This window comes from Tyto alba, unplaced genomic scaffold, assembly GCF_018691265.1.
Source record: "Tyto alba isolate M040663 unplaced genomic scaffold, T.alba_DEE_v4.0 Super-Scaffold_20, whole genome shotgun sequence".
In the NCBI taxonomy this organism is placed as follows: domain Eukaryota; kingdom Metazoa; phylum Chordata; class Aves; order Strigiformes; family Tytonidae; genus Tyto; species Tyto alba.
Window position 1 is genome coordinate 6,782,888 of NW_024881283.1, and position 12,915 is coordinate 6,795,802.

The 12,915-nt window shown below is 55.9% G+C and overlaps 1 protein-coding gene across 2 annotated transcripts; it reads left to right on the forward strand.

Moving 5' to 3' along the window:
* The first annotated feature begins 6,154 nt into the window (after positions 1-6,154).
* TENT5B (terminal nucleotidyltransferase 5B) lies at positions 6,155-12,526 on the forward strand. 2 transcript variants are annotated; one of them, XM_042793886.1, is made up of 3 exons: positions 6,155-6,649; positions 10,460-11,511; positions 12,004-12,526. In XM_042793886.1, the coding sequence occupies exons 1-2, from the start codon at positions 6,473-6,475 to the stop codon at positions 11,477-11,479; spliced, it is 1,197 nt and encodes a 398-aa protein (XP_042649820.1). In that variant the 5' UTR covers positions 6,155-6,472; the 3' UTR covers positions 11,480-11,511; positions 12,004-12,526. The 2 variants fall into 2 exon arrangements, with proteins under 2 accessions (XP_042649820.1, XP_032848061.2); XM_032992170.2 differs by having other exon boundaries at positions 10,460-12,526.
* The last annotated feature ends 389 nt before the right edge of the window (positions 12,527-12,915 follow it).

Below are 12,915 nucleotides of genomic sequence, written 5' to 3' on the forward strand. Positions count from 1 at the left end.
GTGGGGGTTTTTCCGGCTGTTCGAGCTCCTACCCCTGCCACAGGGTCCTGGCCGTCCCAGGTGAATGAGGCAGCTGTGAGACCTCGTCCCCATCCCTTGGGATGGAGGGTTTGCCCCCCGCCTTCCCACTGTGGCTTGGGGGAGATGTGGAGTCCCGGGGCAATTTTTAAGCTATTCCGTGCTTTGACACAGGCCTTGGCAGAGCCCAGGCTTCCATATCCCACCCCGGAGCTGCACGGGTGTGAGGATGTGTTGGGAGGGGAAGGGCTGTTTTTCGCACTTGGCAGGGTGAAGAAGGCAAAAGGCAGATCCTTTAGCGGAGGCAGGGTCACCCCGTCACAGCCCCGAGGTGCCAGCCGGGTGTCCTAGCACAGCTCTGCCCACCCCGAGCCCGGTGCGTTGCCCCCGGGGAGGAAGGGGCAGACATCCCGCTGCTGGCAGCACCTCCTGGCCTGGGTCCCTGCCTGCACTGCAGCAGGGGCTTGGGGGGCTAATGGCTCTGTCCCCAGGGGAGGGGGCTCAGGGGCATTTGAGCCCTGTGACTTTTTTCCTGGATTTCCCCAGGGGCTGAAGCTGAGCCCTCGGAGAGGAGCCGGTTCCCACCAGCATCCCATGACTGGAGAGAGGGTTAGAGGCTCAAGGCGGTGTCCAGGTGAGGGGCTGCACCCCGACCTGAAAATCCCCCCAAGAAAGACCTTCCCAGCCTCAGCAGTGCTTGCACCTTCTTCCCCCACACCTAAACCCCACCAGCCCCAGGGCCAGGGGTGCCCCGGGGCGACCGGAGCTCCTCGATTTTGGGCAATTGCAATGGGAACGTGTTTCATCGCTGCAAATTAAAGCTCTGATTCAGGGAGGCCGTGACTCACCCCCTCGCCATCCAGCAAGCGCATAATCGCTGGTCTTGCTCATGTGCTTAAAATACCTGAAACCCAGGGTCCCCCCGTGGCCCCGGGCTGGGACTTGGCCACCACACCACAGGGGTTCCCGAGCAGGACAAGATGGCCTGGGATGTGGGGCAGGCGATGCCACGGGTCCCACGGTGGTGCTGATTTGGTGGGTGCCACCCTTGCACCTCACACAGGGTTCGGGGTGGCTCGTCCCCCGGGGCAGCGGTGCTGGTGGTGGGGGGGGAACCCCCAAAGCAGGAGGGTTTGGTAGGAATGGCCAAAGCCAGACCCTGGCTCCAGCCTCGTGGGAGGAGAGCAGCAGTTTGGCCAGCCCAACCCAAGGGGTGGCAGCAGCCCAGAAGCCGGGTGATGGCCACCCATGCTGGGCACAGAGGAGCACGGTAGCCCAGGGCTGCTGCCCAGGCATCTCACACGTGCCGGAGAGCGTCACATGCAGCCGCCCTCTTGATTTCAGTCATACCTCTAATGCGAGAACTCACCAAACCCAGGCATTTCCAGGATATTCTTCTTTCTTAAAGGGTGAGTAACTTTTTTTAATGAGGGACGACTAATGATCCCTCCAGGGAAGGGCTGTCACCGCTGAGCAACTGCCAAAGCACACGCAGCGACGAGGCCGGGAGGGGGGGGTGGATGGGCCCCAGCAGGTGCCCCCAGCCCCATGGACCTGGAGTCGATGCCTTTCCCTGTGTGCACCCTCCCTGTGTCATCCCCCCCCCAACACCCAGATCTCCCTGCTCCATCCCAAAGCCCGTTGGGGCCATGCTGGTGGCACCGAGGACAAGGAGAACAGAGAGACCCTGAGCAGGATGACCTTGTCTCTGCAGATGCGTGTGATGTGGTGTTTATCCCCCTTCCCGTAACCCCCATCCGTGGGGAATGAGGAGCTGCTGCCTCTGCAGCTGAAGAAATCTGCCCTGGACAGCATGGCTGGGCTTCCCCGTGCCTCAGTTTCCCTCTGTTGTCCAGCACAAAGCCCAGGCTTGCAGCGAGGAGCAGGGGGAGAGCAAACAGCCCCGCAGCCCCACACCACTGCACAAGCAGCGAGGACCAAGACCCCTCGGGAAAGGCCACGAACTCACCCCTGGTGTCACCGGCTCCGGGTTCAGCAGCCACCCAAAGCAGGGCTCCCAGCCAGCTCCCCGGATTTCCCAGGAGAAGCGTTAGCAGGACGGCCGGCACGGTGACACCGAGCAGCTGGCGGGCATTGGGACGGGCTGTGCTGGAGCTGCCACCACCTGCAGCTGCGCTCGGGTGTCACCCGGGGCCCAAAAACCCAAAGTGAAGGGACCAGCTGAGTTCTCTTCCAGGCTCAAATTAGTGGCATTGAGATGGGTCATCCCTTGCCGTGGCTTTAAAAGTACAAGTCACGCCAAGCAAAACAGCACGTGGTGTCACCAGGAAGCCACCAAGTGCGGGACACGTAGGTCACTGCTCATGCTGTGGGGGGACGGGGACCTCCCCAGCTGGTGACACTCCAGGCAGCTTTGAGGGGACAGCCCTGTCCTTGCCCTGCTCTGGGGGCACATGCTGTGTCCCCCTCCCCGTGCCCCGGTGGTGCCGTGTCCCCCCCCACGCTCCCCGGGCAGCATTTTGCAGCAGCCGGGGGAGATGACGGGCGCCATTCCCCAGCTCTGTGTCACCCGCAGTAATAACACCCTGCGCTCCCTTTCATCTCAGAGCCTCCAAGGTGGCCCTCTCCGGGGCGAGGGCGTCCTGGCATCATCACTTATCATTAATTCCAGGAGGCAGCTGGGGATGTGGCGGGGTCTGGGGGTCCTGGCCGGTGACATGAGGACCCCAGGCTGAGAGAAAAGAGTTGCACTGTTCGTGCTGGGGAGTAAACGTGGGTGCTCACCGTGCAGCTGCTCTGAATGCAATGACAGATTTGGCCTTGCTGTAGCCACTCGGGGCCACGGAGGCACAGCCCTGGGGACACGGGTGTCCCGGCAGTGGGGGTCTGGGGACAGCAGTGACACCTCTGGGACGAGCTGTGCAGGAGCAAACAGGGCTGGACGGGGATGTGAGTGACCAAGAGGTGTCCAGGCACGGTGTTTGCTGAGGGAGGCTTTGAACACGGTCAATGAGAAGGGTTCCACTTCCTAAATCCACAGCAACTGTCTGGGGACGGTGGCGTGCATGTGGGGACAGCAGCACATGTGCAAGGGACAGTGGGCATTTGCATGGAAATGGTGGCATGGGGACGGCAGGCAAATGCAGGGGGACAGCTGGCATCTGCATGGGGACAGTCTGTGTCTGCACGGGGACGGCTGGTGGGTGTGCACGGGGCAGCAGGGGCACGCACAGAGGTGGCTGGGGCGTGCATGGGGACAGCCGGTGTGTGCACGGGGACAGCCTGGGCCACGGCTGGCATGTGCATGGTGGCAATGCTGGGGGTGGCTGCTGTGGGAGCAGGGCGGGAGGAATGCCCCCACCCCATTGGGAAGCATTGCTGCTCCCCTGGGGCGATGTTGGGTGACGTTGGTGGCTCTGGGAGAAGGGCTTGGTTCTCTCCTGCTTGCTCAGGGAGTTGGCACACACCCTGCTTAATGGCGGGTGGGACAGAGCCAGTCCCACACGGGTCAGGGAGTCCCCAAGGTCTCTCTTCACCTCCAGGTTAGACTTTCACCCCCTGCCCTGCTCCTCCAGCCCTTTCCTCCCAGATCTCCCACTGAGCAGCCCCTGATGGGCCCCTGCCCCTCTCCATGCCCCTGGCAGCAGGGTGCCCTGTTCCTCCCCGTGCACACGCCGGGGCACGTCCCAGTTCCTCCCTGGGTGACTTCCCGGTGGGGCAAAGCTGGTGTCCCCCGGGCAGACCTGGGATGCTGCCAACCCCGGATCCATGGAGTGAGTGGTCCATGGCATCCCTGAGCCCCCCAGCCCACCCTTACAACCCTAAAGGGGCTTTGCAACCTTCATGCCATCACCCGGGAGGCAGGATCCACTCGCATTTCACCCCAAGACAGTGATTATTGCTTAATTGCCAACAAAACAAACGAATAAAGCCCGGGCTGGCCCTTGCTGAGCTGGAAGGAAACGGCCTCGGTGCCATTCCCAGCCCTGGGTTCGCTGCCGGCGGCTCTTCGAGATAATCGTTTGGTGATGGATGTTAACGAGCAGCTCAGCCAGTCCAGCCAGAGCGCGTCAGCTCTTTTTAATGGGCCGATGTTTTCTCTGGAGCCATCAACACTCTGGTCCCTCTCGGCCGGGGCAGTGCCAGCCTGTATCTCCTGGCTCATCACCAGGCCACCGGCTCGTCCCCCCAAGGATATGCAGCACCTGGTTCATCCCTTTGGCTCTGTGGCCGCATCCTGCCCCACCGCCCAGGGTCATCGCAACTGGTGGGGTCCCTCAAAAGGCCCTGCCCATGGCTCAGCACCCAGCCAACCCTTCCTCCTGCACCCAAATCCCCCCAGCTGGACCCCTGGGATGGGCTCTAGTGGGGCAGATCCTGATCCCTAAAACCATTTGGCCCCTCTCAGCGTCTTGGGAAACTCCTCCCTATCTGGCTCTTTTGCTGACAGGATCAAAGGGATTTTGCAATGGGAGGTGGCTGCCTGATTTTTTATCAAGTTCCTTGGAAAATCACATTCCAGCATGGCTCCTCTCCTCCCATGCCCCAATTTGGAGCCTTGTGGTGAGCAGCCAGGAGCAGCATTTAATCCTGATGGAGATACCTGATGGAATCACACAATGATGTCAGCAGGAGCCAGAGCAAAGTGCTGTGGCACGAGGAGTGTCCCCATGCGAGGACCCTGGTGAAGGGGACTCCAGCCCTCCGTGAGGATCCTTCGGGCTGTTGGTACATCATTGGGTGGGGAGGATTTCAGAGCGGACCAGAGCTCAGGGCACCTCCTTGCCTCCTCTCCCCTCCAAACCCAGCTGTGCGTGCTCCTAAACACCCCATTTCCCCCCAAACCCAAATCTTCCCATCACCCAGTTACTCTTTCCATAGCCAACTCCAGCTTCCAGCAGCAGACCCCTTGGGTACAGGAGAGGACAACCTACCACCATCGAGCGCCAGCTTTGGAGGTGCTCTTTGCAGCTTGAAAGAGCTCTGCAATGGCCTCCCTGAGGTGAAATGCCCCAGGTTGGGGGTCTGGGGGTTTCCAGGGATGCTTTTGCAATAAATCCCAAAAAATGAGGATCAGTGCTGGTTCGTTCCCCAACCTGGAATTTAAAGCTGGATCCCAGCTCCGAGCAGGAACCGGGGAAATGGGAGCGGCAGCTGCAGATACGAAGCCTGGAGTCGTGCCCGTCTGTCCGCGGGACTGCAGGGCATCGGGCTCGGCGGGGAGGCGCCTCCTGGAAATGTCTGCAGGGTTAAATGCCGCGGAGAAATGAGCTCTTTAAAGTGATGGGAATTGTTGGGATGAAAGGAAATGGGCGGCAGGGAACACAGCTGGCCTGAGGAGGAGGTGGTGGCTTGGCCGGCAGCAGAGCCACGCAGTGGGTTTGAGGGGCTGCGGCTGAACTCCCAGGGCTGGGAGTGACGTGGGCTCCATCCCCCTGGCGTGTCACCCCCGTGGTGTCACCCCGTGTCGCCTGGGTGCCAGAGCTCCCCCCAGCCAGCCGGCGCGGTGGGTCCCTGGGGACACTGCTGGCCTGGGAGAGGGGGTGCTGGGGCGGGGTGGGGGGGGTGTGGCACGCCAGGGGGCACTGGGCTGTGGGGTGCCCAGGCTGTGGTGTAGCCGATCATGGAACACGGATGGGGCAGCAGGCTGTTGGCTGTCAATGGGGCATCAATGGGGCCTCAATGGGGCATCAATGGGGTGCCAATGGGGCACCAATGGGACATCAATGGAGCATCAATGGGGCACCAATGGGACATCTATGAGGTGACAACGAGACCTCAATGGGGCACCAATGGGACGTCAATGGGGTCTCAATGGGGCATCAATGGGGTATCAATGAGGTGTCAGTGGGGTGCCAATGGGGTGTCAATGGGGCATCAATGAGGTATCAATGGCGTGTCCCTTTAAGGCGCGGCCCGTCCTGACCAATCACCGCCGGGATTCCCGCACGCAGCGGGCCGCGCCGGAGGGGCGGGGCTCTACCGGTCTTCCCCGCCCCTTCCCCCTTCGCCCCGCCTTCTTTCCCTACCCTCTCCTCTGATTGGCGCCCAGCCCAGCCCCACTCTTCCTCCTGAGCCGATGAAAGAGCGGGAGAGGCGGTGAGGCCGGGCCGGGATTGGCGGAGGGGCCGGGCCAATGGGGGCGCGGCCGGAGGTCCTATATAAAGGGTCGGCGGGGCGCGGGCAGCGCAGTGCTGCGCGCAGCCGGTGGCGGGCGGGGAGCGGAGCGGGCCGGGCTGGGCTGGTTCCTCGCAGCGACCCTCCGGGCACCGACCGCGCCTCCCCGCCTCCGCCCCGTGGGGAACAGCCCACGGAAACACCTATTTTTTTTTTTTTCAGCTTTTTTTTTTTTTTCTTCCTTTTTTTTTTTTTTTTTTTCCTAATTTTCCTCCCGCTTCCCTTCCCAACCCGGCACTTCCGGCTGGTTTCCGGGCCGTTTCCGGGTGACTTGAGCTCCTCTTCCGGTGGCGTTTCCACTCGGGGCGGGTGGGAGATGCTGGTGGCGGCGGCGGGGCCCGCTCCGGGCGGCTCGGAGCAGCGCGGCGGCCGGTTCAGCGTCCTCTCGTGGGAGCAGGTGCAGCGGCTGGACCAGATCCTGGGCGAGGCCGTGCCCATCCACGGCCGCGGAAATTTCCCCACGCTCTCGGTGCGGCCCCGCACCATCGTCCAGGTGAGGCCCCGGGGGAGGCGGCGGGGGAGGGGGACAAACCGCGCTCCGTCGCCTCGATGGACTCTGCCCCGCTCCCGCGTGGGTCAGGGAGAAAAATAAAACTGCTGAGGCGGCGGGAACCGGGCGGCCGGGCCCCGAGCCAGCACCCTCTGCCCCCCCCATCCACCCCCCCGCTCGGCTCAGGACAGTGTCCGGCCCGCCCGGGTGCGGGTCCCCCCGGGGGGGAGGATGAGGATGCTTCAGGGTGTGAAGGGTTAAAAGGGTTAAGGTGCTCGGTTGACACCCCCACCCCCTTTTCCCCTCCCTGGGGGTGTGGGGGGTGCTGGCAGCCGGCTCTGTTCCGCCAGTAGCCGTGGCAGAAAAATATCTAAAGACCCTCCTGGAAACAGCCTCCTCTGGAAAAATCACATGCGTTTAAAATTCCTGCCCGGTCCCCAAAGCCGCTGCAGCTTGTGGTGCGGATCCTGCTTTTGCTTCCTCCCAGCCTGGGATCCTCCTCTCTTCGAGCCGGTTGGGTGCCCGAAGAGGTGTGAAATGTGGGTGGCCAAGGCCAAGTGGCTTTTTGGAGCTGCTGCCGTGAAATGGCTTCGTGCTGGTGGACATGTTGGGCTTGTGTGTTGTAAGAGGCAGTTATTAATTTAAATGCTTGATCAAATGTCACTGTCCTTTGATTCTTGTCGCACTGACTGTATCCTCCAGTGTCTGCCTAAGACTGCATCTTGTTAAAGAGTTCCTGTTAGTTTAACCATAAAGTAATAACTGTGTTTAATATTAAACTAACAATGTAGTTCAAATAAGCTGATGCATATTCATGTTTGGGAGGCAACTTCATTCCTCAGTAATGACTCATCAAATGTAAAATCGGGCATGTTAGCTTCTAATTAAAAAGGCTATTCACAAAGCTAAAACCAAACTGGCTTTCACAATAAGCTAATCACTAAGAATTTGAAGCCTCAGCTGCTTGAGAAATATTTCTACTTAAGGCCAGAAAATGGAAAGGTGACATTTGAAAGACACTCTGCTGCAGGAAAGCCTCAGCTGATTGCAAATTCCTCAAGTTCCTGCTGCATCTGTTGGGGGCAGAAGTGCTAAATATTGGCTGCTAAAGCTTTAAACTGAATGACAGATGAGAGCTACTGTCAGGACACTGCCCTTGGGTTGTGCAAGGCCAGAGAAGCTCGGCGCTGTTAAAAGCCCGGCGCGGTGCAGCATCAATTGTTCCACCAGTTATTACTGTTTGGTTCCACAAAACTTGAAGCCACTTGGTGTCAGAGCTGCTGAAAAGGATGTTGCCACTAGCAACTTCAAACACTAAATAACTGAGGGCTGTAATTCTGACCAACCGCCCTGGCAGAAGCTGTATTTAGGGCTGACTAATCTGAAACAAGTAACCTAAAAGGCAGTTATTTATTGCATGTTCTTGTTGTTGTGGGAGGTGGGAAGCAGCAGGTTGGGGCGCAGGCAGGGTTTGCTCCTGCCTGGCTGTCAGAGTCAATTATCTGAACCACACGTAACGTGAGGTGCTGTTTTGGGAAGCAGGTCAGCAGCTGCCTAACCCTCTAAATATCCAACCCCCTGGGGGAAAAAAAAAACCTGCATACCTGAACCCACTAGCTGCAACCAGGGAGCTGTGCTTCAGGTTGAGACTGGCAGGCTGAAGCCTGCTGTCCTTAGGGAAGTGGCAAGGCTCTCTGCTCCCTCGTGCTCTGCAGGTTGGAGCTTTTTGGGGAGTGATTTGGGACAAGAATGGCTTGAGCAGTTGGAATTTCCCCCTCCTCCCGTTCTCTGAATACATCTCACGGGGGTGGACCTGTAAACCTGTGAATCTTCAGAAAACCTGAAGCTTATGGGTCTGAAATGCTGCAGGTCCTGAGCTGTGCCTAGAAAAGGGTTAAGCAGATGTTCTTGGGGACTAGGAAATTAATCTGGCATGAGATCTTCTTCCAGCACTGGTCCTAGCTCGGCATCTAACTCTTCTGTGACCTATATCTTGTCTCACTGAGCCTAATAGCACATAAAACTCTTAACTCCACCAGCAGTGCTGGAGCTGTGCCTTGTGTGAGTGACTCTAGTGACTGGTCAGTTGGTAACAAATGCACCCCAGCAACTCCCCTGGGTTGACTGCATGATACTTGTTCTATATGGGGGAATAACACTGTATGTCTTCTAGGAGTAAATTCAGTTTTCAGACTATCTGCCTTGGAAAACTGCTTTCATGGCTGGGTTGGATGTGCTGGTGGGGACTTGGGACTTCCGATGGTGAATAGCTCACTGGTTAACTGTTGCCTGACGTGTGACTATCACCATTGGCTTGGCAAGGAGCCTGGGCACATTTCTAGTCTGAGCATAAGTGGCTCATGTCAGGGAGTAATAGGGGAAATACCAGCAGAGAAGCTGCATCATGAGATTTAACAACCTCCAAGTTCAAAAACATTCATCAATTTGTACCAAGATACCTTCTGTTTGCAAGGGCACCTTGGGGCAGCAGGAGCTCCCTGGTGTGGCCTTTTAACTTGGTCACCAAGAGGTCTGTGATGTGCTAAAGGTTGCATACTACAGTCCTTCACCTCTTCTGTATTGTTTTTTTCTAAACAAATTTGTGGAGGGGCAGTTTTATAGCTGTTGAGACTTGCTGGAGCTGCAATGCTGACATCCCCCAGAACTGTCTGCTCAGGGCCATGTCAACCAAGCGTGTTGTTTGGTTGATAAAGTTGTGCATTTTAGTGGGGCCTCTCGAACTAGAACAACTTCACAGGGCTGAATAGCCCAGTCAGACTGGCTTTTAGTGATATAATTTGACCATTTGTATCCCAAGCTTTGGCCCTTTCAACTCTAGCACCCGGGGAGCAGGCTGGCTAGCTGGGACTCACAGGACAGTGGGTAATTGCTGGAGAGAAACATGAAAGCAGGATGAGCTTCTGGTGGAAGATGCAAACTTAATCTTCCTGGGATCTTTGAGCTCAGTTAAACTCAAATTATAAGCTGGTGTCCAGATAGTTTATTTTATGGTCTCGGGGTTATTTCAGCCTCCTGCATGTTAAGTAATCAGGCAAGTGATTCAGCTTCACTCTAAATGAACAAAGCTTTGGAGGTACTGGTGGGTGTGCCAGGACTGAGCAGGCAGCATTAAAATCACCAGAGTAACACCCGTAAGATGAAAGCTGCCTCTTGTGCTTGATAGCATGCCAAGTTCAGCACGAAGCTCTGACACACTGGAAATTGTTAGGATACACTTACTAGTTAGGACATGAACTTGCATACGCCTGGCTGGGGCTTTTGAGCAATTCTGGCATCTTGATTTGCCTTTAATGAATCTTGACAAGCAAAGGGGATGGCTAAAAGGAGTGAGCCACCCTGATTAAATCAACAGGGACTGCTGCAGACTGTGCTGCCACCTTGTATTTGGAGTTCTTTTTGGATTGGCTGGTCTTTGCTGGCTGGCTGGAAAGGCTGGCTGCAACCATGAAGGGGATGAAGGGGGCAGAGACCACCCTGAGGAACGGGTTTGGATAACCTCTGCTTTGGGGGGGAAGGAAGGGAAGAGCAAACAGCTGGACTGGAAGCAGAAACAGCTGTTCATGTGCACTAAGAGCCCTCTAATGCAAGGGAATAAGTCAAGAAGAGCCACCCCTAGTTGCTGTCAAGACTCTGGATGCTTTCTAAAGTGACCTATTTCTAATGGATTAGCTTTTTATTTCACTGGCTTGCACTAGAGTGACCCATATAAGTGCAGGGAGTGAAACTTGCTGCTGTATCCAGGCTGCTCCGGGAATGCTTTCTTGCCTCTCACTGACTCTCTTTATGTCTCAGGTTGTCCGTAGTCGCCTGGAGAAGAAAGGAATTGCAGTCCATAATGTGAGGTTGAATGGCTCAGCGGCCAGTCACGTCCTACATCAAGACAGTGGCTTGGGGTACAAAGACCTAGATCTCATCTTTGGTGTAGATCTGAAGACTGAAGATGTCTTCCAGCTTGTTAAAGATGTGGTCATGGACTGCCTTCTTGACTTCCTCCCAGAAGGTGTCAACAAAGACAAGATCACCCCCATGACTCTGAAGGAGGCATACGTGCAGAAGCTTGTGAAGGTATGCAACGAGACCGACCGCTGGAGCCTCATCTCCCTCTCCAACAACAGCGGGAAGAACGTGGAGCTGAAATTCGTGGACTCTCTCAGACGGCAGTTCGAGTTCAGCGTGGACTCCTTCCAGATCATCCTGGATTCGCTTCTGCTGTTTGGGGAGTGCTCAGAGAACCCCATGGCTGAAAACTTCCACCCCACGGTCACGGGGGAGAGCATGTACGGGGACTTTGAGGAGGCAATGGACCATCTCCGGAACAGGGTCATTGCCACAAGGAACCCAGAGGAGATCAGAGGTGGGGGGCTTCTGAAGTACTGCAACCTCTTGGTGAGGGGGTTTAAGCCCAAATCGGAAGTGGATATGAAGGCACTACAGCGATACATGTGCTCCAGGTTTTTCATAGACTTCTCTGACATCGGTGAGCAGCAGCGGAAGCTGGAATGCTACCTTCAGAGCCACTTTGTTGGGATGGAGAGCAAAAGATATGACTATTTGATGACCCTCCACAGGGTGGTCAATGAGAGCACAGTCTGCCTTATGGGACACGAAAGGAGGCAGACCCTGAACCTCATTGCCATGCTGGCTGTGAGAGTCCTGGCTGAGCAGAACATCATCCCCACGGTCACAAACGTTACCTGCTACTACCAGCCAGCTCCTTATGTCAGTGAAATAAACTTCAACTACTATGTCACCCACGTGCAGCCCTTCCTGCCTTGCAATCAGTCTTACCCAACGTGGCTTCCCTGTAACTGAGCTGGGACAAACTTCAGGGTCTGTCCTCCAAGGTACTTCCTGGCCTTGGGGAGTGGGGAGGGAGGGTGGGGGCAAAAAAAAAAAAAAAGACAAAACAAGAACAAACCTTCCTAGAACTGCAACAAAAGGAAACTTCCTGGACTCTTGCTTGAGTGTCTTGTTCCTGGGGTTGTTGGAACGAGGCCTGTCTGCTGTACACTGTGATGGGAAGTGCAGTGTTATGGAAACTAGATGACTTGGACGTTTACAGGAAGACTCGATCACTTACTGAATTCTGGAGGCAATGGGGGAGGGTGGGGGTGTGTGAGGGGAGATTGTAAAGTTACACTAAGGTAGAACTGCACTGCCCTGAAATGGATCTGAATTGTGGTTTTTAGTGCGGGAGGTGTTATGGGTGTGCAGACTTGTGGCTTCTGAAGATAGAAGCCAGAGTGGCTAATTCCTCTGAAGGACCAAAGAATCCTGTTTAAGTGCCTGTAACAATATAAACACAACTGTACTGTAAACCTTATTTTTTTTTGCAGGGGCTGACATCCTAAGAGCTTGAGTGGGGATGTCTGAAGAGGAAAATGTTTCTGTTGGGGGTGGGGGGGGTGGGGAGGGTCGTAAGATCATTTCTAGTAACCTCGCTGAAGCAAGAATGGGATCGCAGGTTACATGTCGCTGAGGTTTTTTGGCATGGCTTGCTGCCTGTGAAGGACCAGCTGTAGCAAATAGCTGTCAAAGTGGAGTTGCATAAACAGGGGTGGGCTTTGAATGACTACGTGTAAATGCCTAAAACTGGGGACAGGGGGGTGGGGGGGGAGTGCATGGTGGAAAATGCTGTGCAGAGCTTTATGGAGAAAAGGCAGCAGGGACCTACATATGAATTTATTCAAGCTCCCAAGTCTGCAGTGCCAAAATGTAATCATGTACATAAATGATGAGGCAGAAGATCTGTCCAGGAGCCTGCCCCAGGCTACCGTACCTAATCATGTATTTTCTAGGGGAATTTGAAATGCTGCTTTTTCTTTTTTTTTTTTTTTGGCATGCAGTGTGGTTTTAATGCACAAAGCCAGAGGCCAGCTGGGTTATCTGGGAAGATGAGGCTTGTCCTTTGAAGCACAAACCAACTAGTTTACTAGTCAGTCATCTCCGGCTGTTGCTGTGATGGGGGCTGGAGCCCATGTCCTTCTAGGAGATAGGCAGACCTCTTCCAGCCTCTAGCCTCCTATGGCTGGAGATCTTCCCTCTGCCCTTGGGCAGGTCCTATCTTCAAAAGCAGCCTATTTCCAGTGATGTGATTCCACATGTGAGCCACTGATAGCATTTGAAATTCATTCTCTAGCTAGAAATGGAGCTTGGGGGTTGGGAGGGTATACAAAAGTCAGTTGGCCTTAGGAAAAAGTATGTCTTCTCTAAAAAGACCTTCTTGTGTCTTGAGGATTTGGCTCTCT